The sequence below is a fragment of the Motacilla alba genome, chromosome 4A (assembly GCF_015832195.1).
Source record: "Motacilla alba alba isolate MOTALB_02 chromosome 4A, Motacilla_alba_V1.0_pri, whole genome shotgun sequence".
In the NCBI taxonomy this organism is placed as follows: domain Eukaryota; kingdom Metazoa; phylum Chordata; class Aves; order Passeriformes; family Motacillidae; genus Motacilla; species Motacilla alba.
Genome location: NC_052045.1, coordinates 13,048,433 through 13,069,322, shown reverse-complemented (window position 1 = coordinate 13,069,322; position 20,890 = coordinate 13,048,433). Strand labels below are relative to the sequence as shown.

The 20,890-nt window shown below is 39.7% G+C and overlaps 1 protein-coding gene across 6 annotated transcripts in view; it reads left to right on the top strand.

Annotated features, from left to right (window-relative positions):
* The window catches only part of AFF2 (AF4/FMR2 family member 2), a 334,300-nt gene that overhangs the window by 244,086 nt on the left and 69,324 nt on the right, over positions 1-20,890 (top strand). For all 6 annotated transcript variants that reach the window (XM_038164527.1, XM_038164528.1, XM_038164532.1 and 3 more), the window contains exon 9: positions 9,263-9,300. In XM_038164527.1, the coding sequence (XP_038020455.1) occupies positions 9,263-9,300 (38 nt within the window). The remainder of the gene's footprint in view (positions 1-9,262; positions 9,301-20,890) is intronic.

Below are 20,890 nucleotides of genomic sequence, written 5' to 3'. Positions count from 1 at the left end.
TGTAGAGTGCTCAGGAGTACAGATCAACAAGAAGGACTTTGCCCCTGGAGCTTGCAGCTGTGCTCTTGCCTGGGCTCTGGGGCAGCACCTGCCCAGACCAGCACAGGACCTGGAGGAACTCCATCCTTCCCACTTCACCTTTTCCAAGTGTTTCCAGGGCTTGACAGTGGCAGCTCAGTGTCAAAAACTCTCCACTACAGTAAAGAAAAATACAGAGGAAAAGAAATGCTGGCAGGCAGAGAGCCCTAATGAAGTGGGGATGACATGCCTTAGCTGAAAAGTTTTACATGTACATCTTCAAGGAGCCTTCTCCTCTCTTCCCCACAAGTAAGCAGGCACTCCATAATCCCCCAGCACTCCAACAGGAGCTGATCTTGGGTTCACTTCTACCTGCTTGGTAGCCTGCTGCTACCAAGCTCTGTCAGCCCCACTGTCAGACATAATTCCTGTGAGAGAGAAGCTTTAGAACCCCTGATGCCTCTGTCACAACTTAAAAAGAGGTCATTCCTCAATACAGCCGTAAGACCCTGATGCTGGAGATCTGCCAGCCTTTTTGGGTTGGGAGAGAAGAGGGAGATGAGGCTTTCAGTCCACAGCATGGGCCGTGTACTCGGTGTGTGTGTGCATGGTTGCACACACATTTTTTTTCTTTATTATAAGCATGAGGAAAATATATTTTGCCAGAGCCTCTTCCTATGTATGCTGCTTATGCAAAAGCCCTGTAGTGTTGTGGCAACAAAGCAGAGGCAGCTGCAGATGAGAGAATTGATCAACCCCAGCACTGTTGTTGCTAAGAGAAAAGCCAGCCTTGGCCATACTGTCCTGTAAAATAAATCTGAAATCTCTGATACCTGCAGGCCATCTCAGTGCTGAACACTCACTAATCTGACCATGCAGGACACATTTATTTCCTTTTTCTTCTCAGAAGGAGAGTGGGATTTTTATCATTAATGTCTCATGAAGCATTTTGGTGAAGAAAGTGTCTGGTTTTCTTACACTGGACATCTGCAGCACTGCTCTTCTGTAAAAGCCTAAGCAACTGCCTATGAACTTCAAAATCTGAATTCCTGGGAGTTTTTTACACTGATAGAGGATAGTGCTAGTGCTGGGTTTGAGACAGGGAGCAAAAGGCTGAAGGAGGGACTCATAGGTGACCAGAAAAACCATAAAGTAGATGCTGGAAAGAGCATGATAAATCCAGTGATTAGCCTCTGTCAGCCAGAATAAGGAGAGAAGTGAAAGTTGATCTCTCCTGGAGGTATTCCAGAAAGAGAACAGTAATGAAAGCTAAACACCCTAATTTTTCTTAGGATGAATTCATTTGCCACTGCAAGGTTTGCTGGGGTAGTAGGTGCTCTATTCAGTGCTGGCAGGATGAATCTTCTCAGAACAGATCTCCCTGCACACAGGGACAGGTCAGGAGCACAGTGTGACAGTGCAATTGATTTGAGCAGGGTGTTCTCGTGGAGAGTGTGCCTGCTTTCCAAAATTCCCAATTTCATGGCAATACTATTAAGTCTAATTTTTGGACCTGTGCAATTTAGTAATAGGCTCAGTCATGTGAGCAATGTACTAAACCAGACTAAGGTCAGCAAAGAGTTATTTTATGTATGTTTACCTCTGTTGTCTGCTTGTAATACATTTAACATTCAGTATAGATGTAATGTTCAGTATAAATTAAAATCCTCAAAGTCTTTATTTCCTGCACAGGAAATAAATGGGCAGCATGAATAGCAGCAACATCAGTTCACTGCCACTGCTGGTACTCTGTGACTCTGCCCTTTTGCTTCTCAAGTCTGAGAAACTATTCATTTACTTCAAGTAGGAGAAGACTAAGGATAGGTTGGATTCCCAAAAAAATGAGATTAAGGCCTTTATCACAAAGGGTAACCTAAGGGCATAAACTGCAAATGAGCAGGGATACAAGGGACCATATCTTGAGGTGTCTGCCTGTCCATTGTGGCAGAGCAAGTGAACATTGCAAAAGTAACAATCAGGCACTGCACTCTTAAACCACACCTCTAACAGAGAGAGAGAGAAAGATCTTAGTAATAAGACCCAAAATATCAGCACTCTTCAGATACATTCCAGGGATACAAAAGATGGTTCTCCTGCTAGAGCTGGGAAACTGAACAATACTCAGATTATGGTGACTGCTGCTGGACAGTAAGGTCACAGGATATTCTTTGAAACAAGCCTTTTGCTGCTTGTTCCTTGAAGTTTGAGGAAAACATTTTGTTTCTTTTAAAAAGGATTCTTGACCTTTTCTATGTTTCTCCTGCCTCTTCAATTTTTTAATCATGTGATTAACATGATGAAGTACAGCTATGGAGTAAACCCAGCAAGGACTGGATTTTTAAATTATTTGTTAGCCTTCTGGACAGTTGAAACAAACACACATTTTAGAAAAATCATCAGTAAATAAGACAATGGCAAATACTGAGTTTTAGTTACCAATAAATCTTTTCTATTTTCACAATAGGATTATCATCCACTAAGTTTTGGTCATTTGTGATCAATTTGTAACAAAATAATTTCTGGGAAATGATGTTTCAAACCACAATTTCAATGTGGATCTTTTTTCTTAAACTCAGTACAGTTTTCCAGGTTTCTTTTACCAGGGATGTATAGTTGTTTTCCAAATAAAACAATTCTTACGAAAAATCAGATCTAGCTCTAGAAAGAGTTCCATTCTCTGCCATAGTTGGTACTGTAAGAACACTTATACCTGCTAGGTTTTGTGAGACATTGGTTAGCATTGTTAAATTAACTTGACAGTCACAGAATTCCAGGGCTGGAAGGGATCTCAGGAGATCATCCCGTCCAACTCCCCTGATGAGGCAGAGTCACCTGGGGCCGGTTACAATGATTCTTAGAACTGCAAAAGGCCGAATCAGTAGAATTTGTAATGTCATGTTACAATTTCTCCTTTGTTGGACTGAGGACTCAAAATCAGTACAAATAGCTGCTTCTCATCAAGAGCATTTTTATGGGAAAGGAAGACACTGTTTCAAGCCTCTTTTGTCAAGGTACATTAGTATTGAAGTTCTGAAATAAGCAAACATGTTCTGTGAGTTATCTCTGCAGCAGGGCCGCTGGCTGACAGATAGCTGTAACAGTTTCTATTGTAAAGTTCACTGAAGACACTGAGTAAACTGAAACCTGTGTGGCGAGAGCAACAATGTTCACAGTATCCACAGTGGCTGATTTAAAACCAGCTCATGTATGTCTACACAAGCAGCCAAGCACTCCTCAGAGCGCAGTGTGCACGCAGTGTGTAGCTCTTTTCTCTGTTTAAAAAAAAAAAAAAAAGTATAAAATAGTTCTTCAAGAATTGGAAGTGACCACATTTGTTATTGCACACTTTCTTAGTTTGATTTACACCATTACATTGATGGAAAACAGGGTTTTGGAAAAAAACTGCTGATAGAAGCCCAAATATTTCTGTGTTGGTCAATTAAAAACAGTTCATATTCGTCAAGGATGAAGGTGACTCCTAAACCACAAAGACGCTGGTTTAGATTTGGTCACTTAAACACTTTTTTGTTTTGTTTTGTTTTGTTTTGTTTTGTTTTACCCAACCTCCATTGCAACAATTGAAATGAAATTTTCAGTATTTCAAGTACTCCTGAGCATCTCCCAGTGAAGCCATGAAGGTTACTGCATTGCTCAAAGCAACGATGGGAGCTCCCCGTGGTTCATGCACAACAAGGGTTCAATGAACCATTCTGATTTGCTCATACCACATGCTTGGTGACTTGATATTACAAAAAGATGGTTTTTGGCTAATCCATCCCACACATTTGAATACTGAGGGGAAAATGCTCATTTTTTTAAAGCTGTGACATGAGGAGGACAGTATCTTTTCCATTATTTTCGGTCCTAGATAGAGTAACGTTGGCCTTTTCGTCCTCAAGGTGAGACTGACTGGGAACATCACACAGAGAATCTCAAATGCAAGGTTGCCAACTCCATGTCAAAGGCAATTAGCAAGAAAGAAATACAATCTCCTCTGTTGACATTAGGGGACAGGTAGAGGAGAATGAAACCAATGAAGTAAAGAATAAAAAAAAAGAGAAACACAACACACATTTTTATACATGCACATACTGATGCTTCAGGCCTTAGGTTTTGGCTTTCTGCTTCCCAGGACAATTCTGGATGGTTTATTTGCTGCACACCATATTCTCCTCCTCCAGAGGAGGTCCAACTGCATTTAGCACCAACTGTATCATCAGAGAATCAGAGCACAGCACAGCTGATCAGTAGAGGTTCTCAGCTGGTTACTTTGGATCATAGAGAAGGCATTATGTATAAATAAGTGTATGATATAATTTCCAAAACAAATTATAACTTAGGAGGAGTTATAAACTATATATGTAAAACTTAACTAATGTGAAAAGTATCTTTATTATTACTGTACTGTTGAATTGAGTCTCTGAGGAGTGTCTTCTGTACCTACAGAACAGGAGAAGAGTGTGGTGAATTATAAAATTATTTGTATAGTCAGTTGGCTGCTCACCCAAGCAAGCAGAGCTGGTTAGAAACTGGGAAATAAACCTGAGTTAGAGTTGCAGCAGCTCATGGAAAAAGAGGGAAAGTTTGAGCATGAAGGCCTGCCTTCTTCTGCCAACACATTCAATGGCATGAAGTGTCCTCTGTCTCACCCTGAGAGATACTTTGAGGCTCGGCAACTGCCTTCTTAGCTGGCTCACCAGTGCTTCTGAATCAAGAGGGTGAGGGGGCGTTCTTGGAAAAAATCTTTTGTCTAATCTCACTTTCTCAAAATCAAATAGTTTTCAATGAAAATTCTGGGTTTTCAGTTATGCAATGAAAAATACATCTTTTCTGTGGATAGCAAACCCTTTGCCTCTAACACTTCACCAAAAATATAATTTGCATTTTGCAGATACCACCTATTTTACTTTGTTATTTTTGAGCCATCCTCTTGTCAGTTCATTCATCTCTCCTTTGTGATGTAGGAAAGTTTTACTGACTGGAATACTTTTTCTGGTACAGTCAATCCAAAAGCCAGTCAGATAATTGATAGTGATGAATAAAAGCATTGTTTTCACATTTTGCAGTCCTTGTTCATAATCTAGAAGTAGTTTGTGCTTATTCCCATGTTTAATCTTTTGTGTAATAATTAAATGCCTTCTAACAAAGTAAGTTTATGGGTAAATCACACTACAGAACAAGAACAGCACAGGGCAGGTGCCTCTTCAGCCAATGGTAAAACAACTAGCACCAAAATCAGGTGTAGAGGTAGGAATTATTCACAGCTACAAGAACCAGGGTAAAACATCCCTAGGCAGAAACTCTCTGATGGATGAGCCTCTGTGTCTTACTGCTTTTCACACCTTCTTCATCTTCTTCCTTCTTATTCAACAGTGGAGTCAGCTGTTGAAATAAGGTCTTAGGGAGCAGAAGCACAATTATACAGGGGCCATAATTGTTAAGAAAAAATCAGAAGAAAATTACAAATTAAAGTGGAATGATTGTCTGGTTCACTCTGACTTCCATTTTCTAATCATCCTAAATTATTTTAATGCATGTTTTCAAGCTCAAAATCAGCAAAGGTCCCATGATATAATTCTCCTAACACCCATTGAATATTACATTGTACCAGTCCAATTTCATTTCGGTTTTTGGCGGCAGCACTCAGGGCACATATATGGGGGTTTAGGGACCTCCCACCTGTTCTGTTTCTAGATAGTACTTTTAATACATGAAGTTTAGGAGTCATTGTGAAGTTTAAACCAATTTCTTACTTGTAAAGGCCTAGGAATATAAGATTAAAAAAATAACTCTTAAAACATGTTTGTCTTTGAAATATCTTAAATTACTAATCAAAAGCTTGCATCAAGTCTAAAACAAATCAAACTCAGCCGTGAAGATGAGAAACAGGAATTATTAACTGAGTAGCGAGGCTGATGGAGGCTCAATGAGATCATTTTGTTCAAAGATTAAAGGCGATGAACACTGAAATACTTGAGGAGGATGGCTATGAACACATCTGACTAGAGCTGCTAAATTCAGTAATGATCAAAAGTTAATTATCAAAGCAGAGAGAATTACTCAACACAGACAATTTGAGTCAATAGCTAAGCAGCCGAGAAAAGAAGTAATTTGGAAGAAGTATTTTCCTATAATGAAGTTATATAAAAGACGTACATTTCAAAGAAACCTGCCTAAAACAAGATTGCATTCTTCCTGATCAGAGAAAAATAATTAGCTCTAATTGACAGACCTGCTGCACACCAAATATTTTCAAACAATATGTTTCTGCATCAAAGCTTAATGTGTAGAGTTACTCAATGTCACTTTGATTTTGCCTTCCTTTATCTTCTGCCACTGGGCGTACTCATGATATCGCAACAAATACACTTTGAAAAATGAATGAGCAGCACCTACCAGACAAATAAAAACAGAAGGACAGATCCTGCATTTCTTTCTGGTGGAATCCCTGGCGTATTGTGTGTGCTTGTGTTTGCCATCACCCTGATCCCACTCAAAGCGAATCCTTTGGAATAGGAAATGACCAGTTGCCTGATGATCCAACATTAAACTGAGTGGCATGTAGATTAACCCAAACACTTGCAATGGGTTTTCAGTTTTGTATAGGCAAGCATGTGTCTCTTCTTAAGAGTTAGGAAAGTGTGATTTTCTGGTAACAAAGGAAAAAAAAGGTGGAAATTCTCCATGTAAAAATCTAGGGAAAGATATGTGCTAGAATGTTCACACTTCATGAAAACAAAATGTATCTATAGTTCTTTCTTCCTGAAACTGCTAGTTTTCTTTCAGGGTAAATGGTTGTGATAGACATAGCTAAGTGGTCAAAAGTCAAACATGCAGTTTAGTCTCTGCTCTTTAATATTCTGTGACTATGACATTGCCAGTTCTCCCTCTCTGAAATATCTTCATCTTCTTTAATCTTTCATGTAAACAGTTTAGCTCACACCATCATGCATGTGCTCTCCAGAATATATTCTGCTGTACTTTGTATTAAACCAACTGCATTATCATTGTTTACTTGTGATCCTAGACACTCTTCTCTCTTCTGTTTCCTCTTCTTTATCTGTATTTTGATACCTGGTTTTTTGTGTAGTGATTTTTTGAATAATTCAGGGAAGAACCTTGATTTAGATGCAAGTTTCACATGCTTGAGCTCAGAATTGTTAAGGTCCAGCCTTAACTATTTCATTCCCTTCTATATTTGATATATGGAAGAGTCCAGGAAAATACCACTCTACAATCAAAAAAAATTCTGACATTGTGGAAGAATGTTTTTGAGCTTTAAAAATAATTTTAGTTTCCTGCAGGATGGGACTGAAACTTGGCTTTTAGTGGGAAGCTTGAGAAACTGAAGTGCCATTTTTGATGGTGTTTGAGTTCATTTTAAATTAAGCATGTTGTTACATGTAGTTTATTACTTGGAAAGTTTCTTAATAGCATGTTTCTGACTCTGCATTTGCACAGAACTATTGGAAAGAGACACAATCACATTATCCCACTGTTGAGGCAGGGACCCCATTTCATCATAAGCTTGTTTGAGAAAGCATAATTAGGCTTGGGTTTTTCTCAATTACTTGTGCAATCTGAAGTTGAGCATTTCCTGAGGTTTAAGTGTTTTATTTAGCACCCCTACTGTACAATTAATGTAATTGATTCCTATCATGCATTTGTTGATTTATTCTTTAGATGGAAAATATAATCCAACTGAAACAAACACATTTTCCTTTGCAAGCTGGGAGCCAGCCCAGAGGATTGCCGTTGCACCATCCAAGCTCTCACAAGCTCTCATTCTTTCTCCCAAATTTTAAACTCATTATTAGGGATTTTCATGGATTTAAATGCAGATATTACCTTTGCTGTGATGGGAGGCAAAAGTGCCAAAACAGCAGGTATTTTGAAAAACTAGCCCCATTGTAGAGCTCAAGGGAATATTCATTCTGGCAAAATTTGGAACCCAGTTGCGCAGATTCCAGAGGTTTCAAAAGTTCATAATCTTTCATAAAGGATTTAATTTGTCAAGGCTTATATGAGCATTTTTCTGAACCACTCATATTCACACTTCCTATATAGGAACCATTTTATTTCCATCCCTAAGTATAGCAGAGGTTGAAGTTCCTCACCATAACCCTTCTCCTAAATGTCGGCAGGCTTTGTAAAAATACCTCTGGAGGTAATTAGGCACTAAAACTTTCCTTTCTATAATGGGTTTATGGATCAGTTGTCTTAATTCTGCCTTTCACTACTCTCTGTGCTTGTAATCTCACCAACCATCTGACCACTTTCCACATTTAAATCTATTACAGCCTTGTTCTGCAAACGCCAGGAGGAATTCTCCGAAATGATACAACACTAGCTTTCTCTGCCAGTTATATTTCCATCCCTCTTCCTTTAAAATATTATTTACCTATTCCCAACAAAACAGGAGTGGGATGCGAGGTCGGTTCAGATTACATAATTATGCTGGAGAAGCATTAAAGGGAAAAGTCTCCCCTAACATCTCGAGCGGCTTAACCAGTGTGATAGACTGGCGCGGCGCTGCCATCGCTGCCCCCAGCTGTGTTGCTTAGCAACATTTTAATTCAAGAAGAATCGAAGGAGATGAAATCCCCGTGGAGAGGGAAACAGAAATAAGAGGGCCGTTGACAGATGATCTGAGTTGTTTCTTCTAATATACTGTGAAGATCACTGGCTCTTTTCATGAATGATAAATGGACTGTACACAGATCAATGGGTTCAGCAATAAACTGGAACCAGGCTCCATGTCTGAGGTGGTGCAGGCCGAGGGGCCCAAAGATTTACTCATTTAGATGATTTGGAGTGTGTTTTCTCAAAGGTTTCACAAGAGGAAATTGATCTGAACATTTGGTCATCTCTTGCCCTTTTCTGTTGCTGGTGAATAAAAACAGTTTTGGAAATGGAATCTGTTCTTCCCTCTATTTCTTCCTGTTGTTGTTCTTGCTCCTGATAGGGACAGATAGCTTGTGACAAAGGGGCCCAGGCCTCAGAGTGGGAAATGAAGTAACAGCCCAGAATGAGCAGTTGCTAAAGACTGGTGGCCATTAAAAATAAACAAACCCCACTGATATCACAAACTGGGGCAGGAGCATTTCAGACCCAGCACTATCTCTCTGAATGGTCCCACAGCCTGGGATGTTGCTGGTGAAGAGCTCCCATGAGCTGATGTTTGCTTGCTTTGGTGTGGCTCTTGCCTAATGATTTGTTTCCCCCACCCCTCTTGTGTTTACAGGCTGCCGAAAAGACAAAATTGAGAAACATTCCTGTAAAGTAAGTTATTTTTATATCCCTTTGAAAATGAAAGTTTAATGACATCATTGTATACAATGACTAAAAAGACAGTAAGAGGGGTGATGAAGGAGATAATACAATTCATGTTGCCCCTAATCATAGTAGTAAAAAGGTCAGTATCATTGAGGAAAGCTTTCGATTTCTCATGTGTCCCTAATGATTGCATTCCTCAAGTTTCTTCCAGTTTCCATAAATTAATGTGTTGTCTACGAATAGCTGCCAAATAATCACAATCATACTCAATACATAGTGCTTCTAGCCTTGGGGAGGTTTGTACATGCAAAAAAGATTATGATTTTTAATTGCAATCCTCGAGAAGGTCTGACGGGGGAAATAACTAGGAATGTGCCAAATAATTTTGGGGCACAAGGGAATCTTTTGCACCTATGTATCAAGGCTTTGCTATCCTGTTGATTAAGAGCTCTTTCTCCCTCTGTGCATGTTCCTCTCTTACACCATACACACATCCATGTTTCTGCTCTTTGCACAGCGCTTTGTGAAGGATGAGCAAGCTACCAGGGAGCAGTTTCAAGGGCATTTTATTATAAGTTCTTAAATCTTAGGGCACTAGCAGCAACACTCAACCATATATCATTGAATTAAGAAAGTTGCCGTATAGATGTCCTGGCTCTTTGAGAAAAGGCATTTTCAGTTAAAGCTAACAGCATCAGTTATTCTGTTTAAATAATGAATACTCCAGTCCTAATGGGCTCTTATGTACCAATAAAAACATATTTAAACTTCAGTAGGTCATCATAGCAGTTTAACTACGTCCCAGTAAATGTATATTCCTGTTAAAGACAGAGTTCTCTTTTTTTGGTAGTTTGCTGATAATGCTGACTTTTAGACTGGAGTGGGCTTGTGTTTGTAAGAACATGCACTGACAGGACTCCCCAGTCTTTGTGTTCTGGCGCACATAACAGAAGAGTACAGTTCTATTTCTCACTTGGATTCCATCATGTATAGTCATTCACACCTTATAAAGTGAACACAAAATGTGTATGAACACTCCTTGGAGTGATTAGGCGATATGTCAGATGACCATAAATCACTCTCTCCTTGTGTTTCATTCAGTCTGATAAAAATTAGAAATAGGATCCAGCAAGGACCTGATAGCATGTGAAACTTGTAATAAGACAAGGGACCTTTCTTGCCTATAGGGCTAGTTCAAATTCAGTGCAAGCTGAATTAAAGTCATTGTTAGCTGGAGGTTGTTTAATAGAGAGTGAAATGAGCTGTGTGTTCACCTCACATTATACAGGATCCAGGATTTGCAAGGTGATGAAATTCATGTGGAACAGCTCCTAAATAATAATTTATCATTCATACACTATTTTTATATTTTTTGAGCCAAATTCTCAAGAATTACTCAACTGAATTGTATCTTCCCACTTATAACAGAGGCATTGAGCACTGCAGTTATTAAACAGAATGTATGTGCCACTGATGCCAAATTAATCCACCAGAAAGATTTAGCAGTTGGGAGGAAAGGGTGATTTAGGTTAAACTATATTTTATAGGACTTGATTAAGAGTAACATTTTGAGATGGAAGAAGGCCAGATGGACAGTCTCACTCTTTCCACTTACATGTGTGTATTTCACCCTGTCATGTTTCCCCCAACTGGTTGTTTACCTTCTCCTTGACTATGTTCATGGTGGCAGCTTCAATTTGTACCCTAGGGGATCCATTATACACATTAATTACACTGTGCATAACAAAACAGCTGAAAAATCTGCCTAGTTTTATTCAGTGACATGTAACTATTTAAGGTACCTGTGTACAATTATGATTGTATGCTAAAGCTCTCTGGGTAAAAGAAAGGATAGTGTCTTTAAGATAGCAGTAGTAGCCATGGGTTGCATTTATATAAGTGTCAGAGCCACACTAAGTACAGCTCAGGCTTGGCCAGCTTTTAGTTGCTGCTTTTGAAACTCCCAAATGTCAAGGAGAATTTCACTTGAATTTTAATGTTCTTCAGCTATGCAAAATAAAGTTAGTAGCTTCCATTGTCATAAGGGCTGAAAGCTGTACAGATTCCTTCTACCATATGTGACTTATCACATACATTTTTAAAAACACATTTTTATTATTAAGACATATGTGATAGTACACTTCTGCAAATGTGAATTGCTTTTGGCTAAAAGCCATGCACTAATAAGTAGAGTTGACTCTAACTGCATTTGACATCTGCTATAATATATATATTTTTTTTACATATATAAATATATATATAAAATATTCACAGTTGTCATTAGCATAAAAAATTTCCTTGTTTTTACCTGATGCTGACATTGTTCCTGTGTTCCAAAAGTGAAGCAAAAATCACTTCCTTTTAAAGACTGTAGGTTATATAAAGTCCTTGGACAGAGCCAATAGCGCCATCATTTAATGTATTAGTTTAGGAGCACGATGAAGATTTTTGTAGAAATGGTCTATTTACTTTTCATTGCTCAGTTCATTAACGTTGCTGGTGTAATATTTGGTAGGAATTTTACTGTTCTTTTATGGTCTCTGGAATCCCTACAGCAATAAATAAGGCGGAAATACAAGGAAAGGGGGAAAAACAAGGAAGTTTTCTTTTTGCAGTTCAGTAGGGCATCCAAGCAGCTGTTTTCTCAATGTCCAAGGGTATGTTGGAGCTCAGACTATCTTGTGGGAGCTTCCTGATGGCCCAAGTAGGTGCAGTGGCACTTGGCTGCTTCAGAAAGAAAGCTTGGCTTCAATTCCATGGTGCTTGTAGTACTGGAAAGCACAAGGCATCCTCAGAACTCATCTTTATTTATTGGTAGCATCATCTTACATAATATTACTATAAATAAGCACTCAGAAAATAGCAAAGAAATCTCTGTATCTGCAGAATTGATTTCTTTTTCCCCCAAAAGCATAAGACCCTATTCTGCGAGTGTATGACGCCAAGGTGGGCCCCATATCTGCTGAATACATTACATTTAACTGATTTATGCTCTCCAGGCCTTGTTATGTAAGGAGCACTTGCTTTCTCCCATTGGTTTTATCCATGTTTACACTGAGAGTCTGTGGTACAAAAGGGATTTCCTGGATGTAAAGTCCTACATGCCTTTTTACTTGCTGGTCCTTATCAAGCTGTTCCTATCCCTGCATCTGAAAGAGGTAACATGACTTAAACATTTTAACTCTGTGGAGGGTTTCTGATTTCTAAAGATCTGTTACATGAGAGATGGTTTTGAATTAGGTCAGATCCTGAGAAATTAATCTTTTATATACCCTGTTATTTGATGCAAGAGGGGAAAGACTGTGATATCATTAAAACCCCACCATAGCTTTGTTCTGAAACTCAGATTTCTTTCTGAACTTGTGAGGACAGTGGGAGCTCACATCAGCATAAAACTTAGAGGAATCATGTTCATGATGACTTGGATCACATCATTTGTCCTGAGGTGGGCTGAGCTGCAGGATCCCCCCAAACCCAGGGTAGTCCCCACTCTCAAGTACAGATGCACTTGGCTTGGCAGCCTTCACACTAACATGGATGGGAAATCAACCAGCCCAGGGCTTTATCTCTGCCAGCAGCAGAAAATGGGGGGCAAAGAACAGCAATTACAGAGACGTCCTCCAAGGGGAGTATCCTCCCACCTTCCTGCACACAGCCTTTTGCACTTCCAGAAACACACATCCTGTGTTTAGGAGGCACCAGTGGACTTACTTTCCATGCAAAGTCTTTCATGAAGTCAGTTTATACCTCCTGTCACCACAACGTTGTGTGAGACTGAGCACCACAGTGTGGGGAAAAACATTCTTTTTGTTTGTTTTAAACCCTTTTCCTCATATTTTCACTGGAATCCACTCAAGTAGTTATTCTTTCAGAAAAGAGCAAATGATGAGTCACTGTTCTTCATTCCTGATGTTACATCCCTCTGTTGTATAGACCAAGGAGTCTTCCTACTCCAGATCCACTAATAATGTGGATTAGGCCACCAGTGAGCTATACAGACACAAGGCAAGACACAAGGCAAGTCTCTGCAGTGGGAAAGGAAGACTCTGTGTCTGCTGTGTTGGGCAGAAACAACACAGTGTTTGAAGTGTTAGGAAGATAAACATGTTCTTTTCAGGTTTTCCATACAAAGAGATCAGTTATTTGCATGGCAATGCCCTTCTGACTATGGACTGGATATAATGTCACTCCAAACAAATGATTACAGTCATTTGTGAAAATGGCCAGATGGATTCCTTGGGAAAATGTGGGCAGGTGAAAGAATGGTTTGGCTAAAACTTGATGTCATCCAACACTATAAAATGCAAGGGTTTTGTAAGAAAGAAATTAGAATTTTTAAATGGAAAATGAATGCTCTTGAGAGGGTAGTCATGTAGTCCATGAAATTCTGTAGAACTGTGAAAATATTGGAAGCGACTTCTTGCTTCAGGGAAGAAAACATTGCTTTCCTTGAGTGTCCTTTATACTCCCTTCTTTTATAGTCCCTTTTAAAATCTTCAGTAGAAAGTAATGGCATTTTCCCCAAACACCTGCATGTGCTTAAATTTGCTGTAGTTTTAATGACTTCCAGATACATGTTTTGAGATTATAGCTTGTGTTAAAATCCTGCTGCAAAATATATTTGTTTTCCATCAGCCACAAGTTTGTTAACCAGCAAGATTTCTAGTGTTTATTGTCTTTTCCTGCCATAAAATTCATCTTCTCCTCTGAAGGGCATCTGACTTGACTTGGTATGGTTTTCTGTCCCAACCATCATTGGAAATGCAATCCATTAACATTTGATATCTTGACATTTCAATTGACCTCTCATTTGCAAAGCGCAGTGGTATTTTTCGTGGCCTTTTCATCCTTGATTATACATGGGATAGGAGTGCCTGTTTCTCCTGACTGCACTTTAAAAATATCTTTGTTTTACCAGCTGGAGTGGCACCTTGGTTTTGCCTCCCTGGCTAGACCTTATTCTGCATGGAAGGTCTGAGGTCTGAGCAAGTCATGCAGAGCCAAAGGATTTTCTTATTGACTCACTAAGCAGGAGGGTGAGCAGGTCAGGCTTCGAGGCTCAGTTAATGTATGCAGCAATAGCAGTAACCATAAACAGATCTCCTGCTCCCACTGGCAAAAATGCAGGCCAGTGGGCTGACTCTGAAAGTTGTTTTGTTTTTGGCCAGCCAGATCAGGCACTTGTACCCAATAGAAGTAGAGAACAGGCAGCATGCTATTGGTACCCATGCAGCTCTTCCACTGCAGGGTATCTCCTGGCCTGTGTTTAAAAAGGGATGAAAAAAGTGTGTCATGACAATGTTGAAAAAGCCTCCTATTCATGGATAATTCTATGGGAGGATGGCCACATATACGTATGGGAAAGAGGGTCAATTTAACTTCAATATAAGGAAAAAGTTTTTAACATGAGGGAGGGTGGTGAAATACTGGCACACGTTGCCCAGAGAGGTGGTGGATCCCTCTTCCCTGGAAGCATTCAAGGTCAGGTTGGACAGGGTTCTCAGCAGCCTGAGAAGACGTTCCTGCTCAGTGCAGGGGGCGTGGGCTGACCTTTATAAGATCTTTTCCAGCCCAAACTATATATACCTCTGTGTATATATATATATATGTACATACATGGATACATAGGCACCTGTGGGCCATAGGTACCTATGGACATTTCTCTATACATACAGGACATTTACTAAAGGACTTAAATCGCTTCTAAAGAAACAAAAACCCCAAACCTGCTATAAGAAATTTCCACATGCCACCTGTTTATCTCTGATTCTAAACCTTGCTTTCTGACATTTCTCTTCAGTCTATTCCTGGCAAACTACTAAATCAGACAGCACCAATTCAATTAGTTCTAAAAATCCATTATAACATAGTGCCTAAACTGCCTGCCCATATTCATTTCTCAAAGAAATCCATTCATATTTATGTTTTAATACTTTAAGTCTAGCATGCAAAAGCACTCAAATCCCCAGCAGAAATCCAGGAAAAAGCCCACTTACAGGCAATTATAGACAATGTTCCTTAGCCCCTGATCTTCCTAGTCTGTCTGCTTAAGCATCCTCACAGGTGCAGTGATTCGTCAATTGGATTGGTTTATTGCACCAGCAATAAAGCCCCTCCAAAATTTCACAAAATGCCCCAGAGTTTGCCAGCTGGGTCCCGTGGTGCAGTCTGTCCAGACCCACCAAACTCACAGCAGGGTCAGCACCTGCAGTGAAACCAGGAGGCACAGGCTGCTGCTGATCTCCAGTGGGCTTTGTCTAGGGGCTGCATTTCCTCAGCAAAATGTGAACTCTAGAAATGTTGCAAAGGATTACTTTACTCTCACAAGTTAAAGGTTAGTGTTGGAAATGGATTATAGAACTCCTGCTTTTCAACTGTTAGCAAAGAAACGCACATATTAAATCTTTTTTGATGATATTGCATTAATCCCTAAATACTGATTTTTATGTAAATTTTGACTCTTGCAAAGCTCTGACAATTCAGCTATCCCCATGTGGTTTTATCAGAGTTCAATTGCTCCTTTAGATCTTTTTTCCTTTTTGCAGTACCATTTGCTTTATTCCAAAGTCATCACAGCAGCTAGAAGATGTAGTACTTTAGACATAAAATAATAAGTCTATTTAATATTTTACCTTTATTTTCTGAATTTGTTCCTCTGATACATCTTGTTAGATAAATTTTTATCAGTCCAAAGGATAACCACAGTAGGGCTATTTTTATTTCTAGTGAAATGATGCATGATAACTACTGGCAGGGCCCAAAGCAGTAAATCAGTCCTGTTCCAACCACAGAATGTATTAAAAGTCTGTAGCCTGTGGTAATAAGTTATAATTTAGTTGACTAGCAGTTTGTTTGGACTTAAAACTGTACAAATGAGTCACATTGGTAGGCTCTGAAATATAAAACAGGTACTGCTTTATTAAGGTTTTCAGCTACCACCACAACAGGTACCTGGAGAGAGCACATGTTTTTCAAATGCACTTTTATAGCGAACCGCTTCTGATTTGATTGTGTCATTTATAGGGGATGGTTAAATTACCACATGGCCCGTGCAGTGCACAGTGTTTGCTTGCAAGACAATGAGATGGACAAGCCCTGAGAGCTCGTTCAGCTTATCTCTGGCAAATCTGGGTGCACACCATCAATATTGAGCACCGCTGGCTGGATCCAGCTGTGAGACGCCCCTCAGCTGCCGAGGTGCTCAGTGGCATCACAGAACTTCAGACACCTGGAGAATCCTTACATTTGGATCCTTGTGTTTACAGAGACATGTATATGCCAGATGACCAAGGCTGATCACGCATTTCTGTAGTTTGTCAGGAGTCTTGCAGCTGATGAGAAAAAAAAGTATTTTCATTTTATCTGGGTCACTTTTGTTATTTTTCAAAACATTTTTTTACCTTCATTGTGATGCAGCTTGTCAAGATTAAATTTAGGTCCATCTTTAAAAGTTGTGAAAAAATGAAAGTTAGAGCCAAACAAAACCTTATTTTTCCTGACTCTTTTTGATGGGGAAAAAAGTTAGTTAATGTCAATATTTTTTTTCCAGTTTTAGCATGTATCTGCTGTTGATCAAAGAAGCACCCATTTGTTCCTCCTCACTTATCCTGTGGTTTTGATCATTTTAGATTTTATATTTGTCTTCCTGGATAATATTTTTAATTTTAAATTACTTAGCATTTATTCAAACAATTATTCCATGTGTTTGTTTTGGATGTTGCATCAAATAACAACTATTTTTTAACTACCTGTGATCTTTTTTATATTAATGCTTTAAAAATGTGTTTCCAGCATTGCAACCAATCAACAAATGCTAGGAAAACTGAAGGAAGGTCCTGATATAACTGGGAGAACCTGCGCTGCTGATTTCAGTAGAGCTGGCTGAATCCAGCACAGGAACCAGCATTCATATCTCATACCCCTGAATTTCACTGTTAGACCATTTTTGTGTTGCTGGAAGATAAATAACCAGAGTAAAACTGGTACTGTTACAGTATGTATAAGACTGTATGGTTTAGTGAGATTCAAGCATGTTCTAGACGCTCTCCAGATGAAGATCCCTGTTTTGGAGAGCTTGGTTAGAGGCAGTGGATAAAGCTACAATGCAGTGGGATTTCACTGAAGCTGTATCCTTGTAATCTCTATTTCCCCAGCTGTATCTTTGAAATCTGTGGGCCTGTGCCTGCTGGCCTTTGGACTGTAAAACTCCACAGATTTCATTGGCATTTCTTCTACTTCTTGTTGGTGTGCAAGGGGACAATGAAGTTTCCTTTTCTTTCTGGTTTGTGGCCTTGTGATTATGTATCTAGTAGGGTTTCTCTGTTTAGCATCATCAAGAAAATAGGACTGAGTAAATGTGGTCCTCCTTGTTATCATCTTTTAAATGCCCCCGAAAACATGCTGCTATACAGTAAAAGGTCCTTTACTTTGGCAGTAAGTGAAATAAAAGGAAAACAGCTCTCTTTCAAATTTTTTTTTAAAAATACAACTACAAAAAAATAATGATCTTGTTCTAAGTGAAAGAAGTAGAAAAAAATTCCAGTCATTTATGATCAATGAATACAAAAGAAAGGCAAAGCTAGATAATGTTTCAGGAAATAACACTGCTACAAGGTTAATTTTGCCTAGTACAACATTTCCTAGTATTGAATTGCCTGATATACTCCCTCAGGGATTGCTCCTGCGCTTGCAATAATCGAGGCTGATTTTATTGGAAAATCACCTCTGGATGAAAGACATACTCTGGAGAGAACTTTGCATGGGTACAAATAGGTTTTTGGTGCCAGTGCCATGTTGCCCAGGCCAGCACAGTTATAGTTCCCAATCTGTCTGTGCATTCAAGCAGCAAATTCATTAGCAACCCTTCTGGCAGGATAGAAAAATAGACATATTAGGGAAATTTACTTTGAATTGTTTTCAGGATTTGTTGGATAACAGTTCGGTAATCAAATTGCGCCTCCTAACAAGAGTATTAAACATTTTTATCAATAGTGGCAGGAAAGCTGCAGGTATTCCTTTAAGTGCAGAGCTCTTTGCTGTAACACTATGTGACTAGCAGAGATCATGGATGAAAGAAGAGATTAGCATAGTCGGAGGTGCTTGCGATGTCGGGGCTGATTTCTGTGATTTCTGTGCTGTGTTCTGCGTTGAGCTCTCCCATTGCACTGTAATGGGAGCATCAGCTCCTGCAGCAGCCCTGTCACTGCAGAAGGGCCATGTCGTGACAGCCCCACGCTCTCTGACCACGGCACCCCAGTTCAGATCCGTGCAGCGGCTTCCAGGCCTCGCCAAGTGGAAAGTGAGCATATTGTGAACGCAGCACGCTTTGCCTCCAGCCGGGAGCAGGGACACGTGGGGCCCGCGGACCAGGGCCCGCCGCTGACCTTGGAGCGACTTTGAGCGTGGGGAGGCTGCAGGAGAGCTGGGAAAAGGCTGATGCAGAGAGACAGATTAGTGAGGAAGAAAAATCAAGGAGATTGGCACAAGGACGGTGGAAAAAAATATTTCTAAAGAAGGGAAATTTTTTTGCACTCAAGCGCAACAGTGAACCCTTATAGTCAGGCTCATCTGGCCACACACCAACAGCAGCAAGAGAAAAAAATACTGGGTGCAGCTTGCATGCTAAGGTCTGTGCAAAAGCTAGTGTTCTGCTGGGAAAATACGGAGCATGGGCTAGAATTCATTAAAGAATAAATTACATTAAGCTCAGGGAAGCAACAGGGTTGAAAATTAGGATTGTAAAAAATAATCTGTATCCACTGTACCCTAATTCCTGTTGTTTTCATGATTGTTTCTCTGTGAAGAGGAGAGCCAGTCTCAGTATCAATCACAGTAAGCTATTTAGACACAGAAATAAGTGGCATATGGCTTAGCACTTTTGGGTCTAGCAATCAAGTAGCAACCTCTTGCAATACAACTGTAGTTTGGTTCCCAATGGGCTTCACTTTGATGATTAGATATATTGAGTTCCCTGTGTCATTCAAAGACAGCAGAATTTCATACAAGTTGGTGTTAGCTTCCTCTCACTTCATTTCAATTTTCAATAACCGGTGTCATCACATGTAACAGTTTCTTCGTAATGGAACTTCATGTCGAATCGGATTTGTCCTTCAAGTGAAAGAGGGGTGTAAAAAGTCTTCTGAAATACAGATGTCTGGAAAAATTCCTACCACAGTGAAAATGGGAAGAGATTTTTTATTTATTTCTCCTAAAGATACTTTGGTGCCCAATCCCCAGATAATTCAGGAAAACTCTAAACAAGGCTTTAGTACTGCATTTGGGGATGGTCTCAGAGTGCTTCACAGGATTTACCCAGGTGCTTGCTGAAGTCATTGTTGTGATAAGTAAGTTCTGTATAAGTGGAGTTAGATTAGTGGAGAATTTAGACTTCAAATATGAATTGATCCCTCTGTATTTCAGCATGGCATCTGTTAAATACGAACATGCTTCACTAACCCAAAACTGCTATTTTTCTGGTCCTTACTTTCTCTCCATCAGTTCTGGCCCATCCCTGGGCAGTGGAGAGATGTCCTTGTAGGCAGAGGGAGGGAGCCAAGGGCTTTGTCTGCTGGAGAATGAAGGCATGAACCCTGATGGAGGTCAGGATAGGGGGAAGGGTGGGAAGAAAGTCAGAGTAAAAAGTCCAGAGCATGGATAGTGGTGAGCATAAACTTGCTAGACAAGTGTTAGTCTTTTCCACCAGGGATATTTCTGGAGAAATCTGGTGTCTTGGAGAATGTTCTGCCCATGCCAGAGCTTGAAGCTGTATCCTCCCTAGTGGGCCAATCCCATTCTCTCTTTGTTGCCCTTTCTTTGTGAATTTACAAATGGAGGAATCCTTTCACGGTCCACCAGTGTCACACACAACCTTAGAGATAAGGTGCATAGAGATTCACCTAGCAGCTTTCCATATAGCATGTCCCATGCATGTGGACTGTGCCAGAGAGTGTAACAGGACAAGCAGTGTCTTCCAAAAGAAAATTCTGGGTCACACATTCACCACAAAGTACTTCCTGTAATTCACAATTAGTCTTAATATGCTGTAAGAAAAGCAACTGCAGACAAATACCTCAGAGCTTTATAATCCCGACAGGTACCAAGCAGCAAAGATGATATGGCTGCCTGTGCCACATACCCAAGACTGCCCATCCCAGAATTTTATTTCTTGGCAGTTTCCTACAATTTTGTGAAATATTTTTTTAATGTGACAAAGTCACTTCAATTACACAGTCATTATAAGTTTTGCCAAGGTTGACTATGGATCGTTTTGTGTTCATTAGAGCACAAAATTAGAATTTTCATTGCAGCAACTGTAAACAGTATTGGCTCAAAAGAGTGCAGCTTTCTTCCCTCCATAAAATCCTGGATAAGCTATAACTGAAGAGTTCCATTTTTTTTGAGAGATTTTAATTTTTTATTTTTTAAACTGCCTTCTGGGTTGTTGGATTTTTTTCTTCTTCTTCCTGGTTCTTGATGTATTTGTTTAACTGAATAACCAGTTCCCTTCATAATGATGACATTGGCCACTCTGTGCATGAACAAGCAGGTGCAGTCAGTGTTTCTAAAGCTGTGAATATATTATTTCTTCAACTTCTTG